Genomic DNA, 3,719 nt, shown 5'->3' with positions numbered 1-3,719 from the left:
TGATAGTTTTGCTTTTTATTCCTTGATTCAACGTCTTGTGTCTTGAAACCCTAGAAGCAATTTTTTTCTTGGCTGTTTTTAATTAATCAGTCGATGTCCAATAGTGGGGAAAAAACTTTATCCCTTTGCATCCCTAATACCAATACGCATACGCTTTGGTGACTGAGATGTAGTGTAGTTACTAAGATTTTTGCAAGTTGTTATATTTTTGTATATATACGTGTATTTTGTCAGTGTTGGCCATTGGAGAATGTAATCAGTATTTACTGAATGTACTTTCTTAAAAATCTAACCAGCCGTCAAGATCAAGAAGAACAAGGACAATGTGAAATTTAAGGTGCGCTGCAGCAGATACCTATACACATTGGTCATCACAGACAAAGAGAAGGCTGAGAAACTCAAGCAGTCCCTGCCACCTGGTGAGACCCCAAAACACTGCAAACGCTATTAACATTGACATAAAAAGTAATTGTGTACAAGAGGATTATCTCTGTAAACGTGCCGGATCAACTAAATTGTTACCTTTGTTTAACACAATTATGCAGTTGGAGACATTAAGGCAGTGGTTCCCAAACTCTAGGGGGTGTGAGATGGTGCCAGTTTTTTTTATAAAATATTACTCCTATTAATAATTCTGTGTAATCAAATCAGAGAAAAGTATAGCTTGCTACCAACCAACAGCACTATATTGTAGTGTTGTCAAAATTATCGATATTTCGATACATATCGATACTGAAATTTTAAAACGATTCCAATACTCGTGTCCCGCGGAATCGATACTCCGAGACGAGCTGCGAGTTGTTTTTTATGTAACTCTGCAAACACCAGCTGCGCGTTCTCGCGCTCTCTCTCTCTTTTTCTTTTAAACGGCGCCGCACACACAGTGCACGTGAATACAGTGCTCCGCCTCCTCTCCTCATCTCGTTCGCTCTGGTTTAACAGTACTAGAAAGCCAAGCAGCATTGCTGTGTGGAGTTTTTTTCGGATGCGAGTCAAATAAACATGCGAACCCGAAGGACACAAGTGAAGTAAGCCAAATATGCGTTTCTACAGAGCCGCATGCTAACGGCGCTAGCAAAGCACTGAAGGACCGACACGCCAACGAGAGATTGATAATCATCCCAAAGTATTAATTCTAGACTTACCAAATTGTTGTTGATATGCGTGTTGTCACGTTTTGCCTGTAATGATCCAAGTTAATACAATCGCCTCACAGTTATCAGACTTAGGAAATTAGACAGCATTTTAGCTGACAAGAAAATACTTTTACTGTGGTAAAAAGTAAATGAACCCAGATACTGTTGTGCTTTAAGTTCACAAAAACACGTCATTTATTAACCCTCATGTCGTTCAGTGAGGTATATTTTCACATTTACACTATAATCTGTTTATCATATAAATGTTAATGTATTAACATTAACAAACAAAAAGCAATGCATTTGTTTAAGTACTTGTTTATCTTTTTTTACTATGCTAATGCTCACTAGAGAAAAACTAAGATAATGCTGCTAAAATTATTCTTTTTTTACCTTGAATGCCATTGCTCTAATTTATTTTTTAAATTTTGATATATTTTTATTTTGCTTAAATGTTTAATATATCTGCTGTTCATATGTTCATTTATTAGTGTGTTATATGATTAGAATGTTGTCCCGTTTTTAATATAAAGCACAGCAATGAGATTTGAGAGTGTTTCTCCCTTTTCAGAAAAAGTATCGAAAAAGTATCGGAATCGAAACCATTGACATAGTATCGGTATCGAACCAACAATTTTGGTATCGTGACAACACTACTATATTGTATATTTTTATTTCTTTGCTTTAGAGATTTTTTTTTAAAAATTTTTTTTGGTGGAGCGTGAAGGGATGCAGGGTACACAAAGCGTGGCGCACTCCTAAAAGTTTGAGAACCACTGCAATAAGGGCACATAGAGATTATTACATCACGTTTTGGTGTTTAGTGCTTTTGCTTTAAACTGTTATGAGGTGGATCTTAGGGCTGGGCAAAAAAAAAATAGATTTTTCGATTAATCTTTTTTTTTTTAAACGTGGTCGATTCAGAATCGATTCTCAAAGAGCAGAATCGATTTTTTTCTTTCATATTTATTTCTGCAAACATTGAAAGAAAGATTAACATTAATCGAATTACTAGTCGTCTTCACTAGATGTCACCCCATTTTTTTGCCTAGCGCATGTTACCAAGGAGCAAGAGGCAAGCCTGTCATTCATTCATTCAGTGCTTAAAATGGCGGTTTCAGGTGCTTCGTCGATTTTATTAATTACCCACTTGTAACCTGCTGTTCACTGTTCTTTTTATTAATATAGTATTTGTATTAAATCTATATTCATTGAGTGGAATAGAGTATAAGAACTGGTCCGAGAGCCAGAATCGAAAATCGAATCGATTTGGTAGCTTGTGAATCGAAATCGAATCGATCTGGAAAATCTGAATCGATACCCAGCCCTAGTGGATCTTAGATTATGCATTTATCATTAAACACAGAGTTGGATTATTAGACCAGTAGCTGTACATTTGTATATTTAGGAGATTGTGCAAGTTGTCCAAACACTTTGGGCCTGTGCTGTGCCCAATGTGCATTTACACGCTTGCTAGAACAATGATGAACCAAGTGCTGCGTTTCTCATCTCTCTGAAACTTCAGTTCCACCGGTTCAATGACACTTACAGCCTGATAAAAGACATTTATGTGTTATTCGCCTCATTATGGGCGTTGAGACGTTGTGATGTTGAAATTTTAAAATGTATTTGAGATTTAACATTAATGATAAATGTTTTTCCTCTCGTTTCAGGTCTGGCTGTGAAAGAGCTGAAATAGATGTTTCTGTTGTACAAAAACATTGTAATAAAATTGGGAAAATGAATTCTTATTGTGTTGAAGTACTTTGTTCACATGTTTCATATATACTGTTTAAAATGAGAATCTAATTTTGTGTGTGGTACTTGCAATGACTAAGGTTATGGAGCACAATTGCATATTTTGATTTAAACATAACATGGTTTTACAGACTGTTGATGATAATTGCATTCTACACCTAAAACACATTAAATAATTAATACAGTCTCATACAGTTAAGTATATATTAAAATACAAAAATTGAAGATACTAGTTAAGTGCATGACTTAGTATGCCCACTCTTTATTTGCATTACAAGTATAAATTGAGGTATATGTGCTTGTGCTGTGTATGAAAATACAGCAGTTAGGGGTGGTTTCCCGGACAGGGGTTAGCATAAACCAGGACTAGACCTTAGTTTAATTAGGAAATATAACTAGTTTTAACAAACATGCCTTACTAAAAACATTACTTGTGTGCAATTTGAGGCAAAACAAAGGGGGCTATTTTAAGATATGCCAGTGCAAGTTGTTTTCAGTTTGGACAACTCGTAAATGTATTGTAGTCTAGGACTAATCTAATGCCTGTCTGGGAAACCAACCCTTAATGTTTTAATGTAGTCTTCAAGTGTAGTGCAGATTTGTGCTGCTTAAATATGCCATTATAAATGCCATTCATATCCCGAGATGAAAAATTGGGGCGAGCGGGACTACATAACAAAATAAAAACCTACAGATACACAAAACCTAATGAATAAAATCTGTATTTAATGTTTAAGTTAATTAATTAAATGCATGACCGGTTGTAGTTGCTTTTAGTTAAATCTAATAACTAAAAAATCTTAGTTTTTAACTATTTAAACTTTT

At 35.1% G+C, this 3,719-nt stretch overlaps 1 protein-coding gene across 1 annotated transcript in view; it reads left to right on the top strand.

Moving 5' to 3' along the window:
- Positions 1-2,881, top strand: part of rpl38 (ribosomal protein L38) — a 4,090-nt gene extending 1,209 nt beyond the window's left edge. The window contains exons 4-5 of the mRNA XM_065262793.2: positions 297-419; positions 2,810-2,881. Coding sequence (XP_065118865.1) covers positions 297-419; positions 2,810-2,835 — 149 coding nt within the window. The 3' untranslated portion in view covers positions 2,836-2,881. The remainder of the gene's footprint in view (positions 1-296; positions 420-2,809) is intronic.
- Positions 2,882-3,719: the final 838 nt, after the last annotated feature.

This window comes from Paramisgurnus dabryanus, chromosome 1 (genome assembly GCF_030506205.2).
Source record: "Paramisgurnus dabryanus chromosome 1, PD_genome_1.1, whole genome shotgun sequence".
NCBI lineage: Eukaryota > Metazoa > Chordata > Actinopteri > Cypriniformes > Cobitidae > Paramisgurnus > Paramisgurnus dabryanus.
The sequence above is the reverse complement of the archived record's forward strand: the minus strand, read 5'-3'. Positions and strand labels throughout refer to the sequence as shown.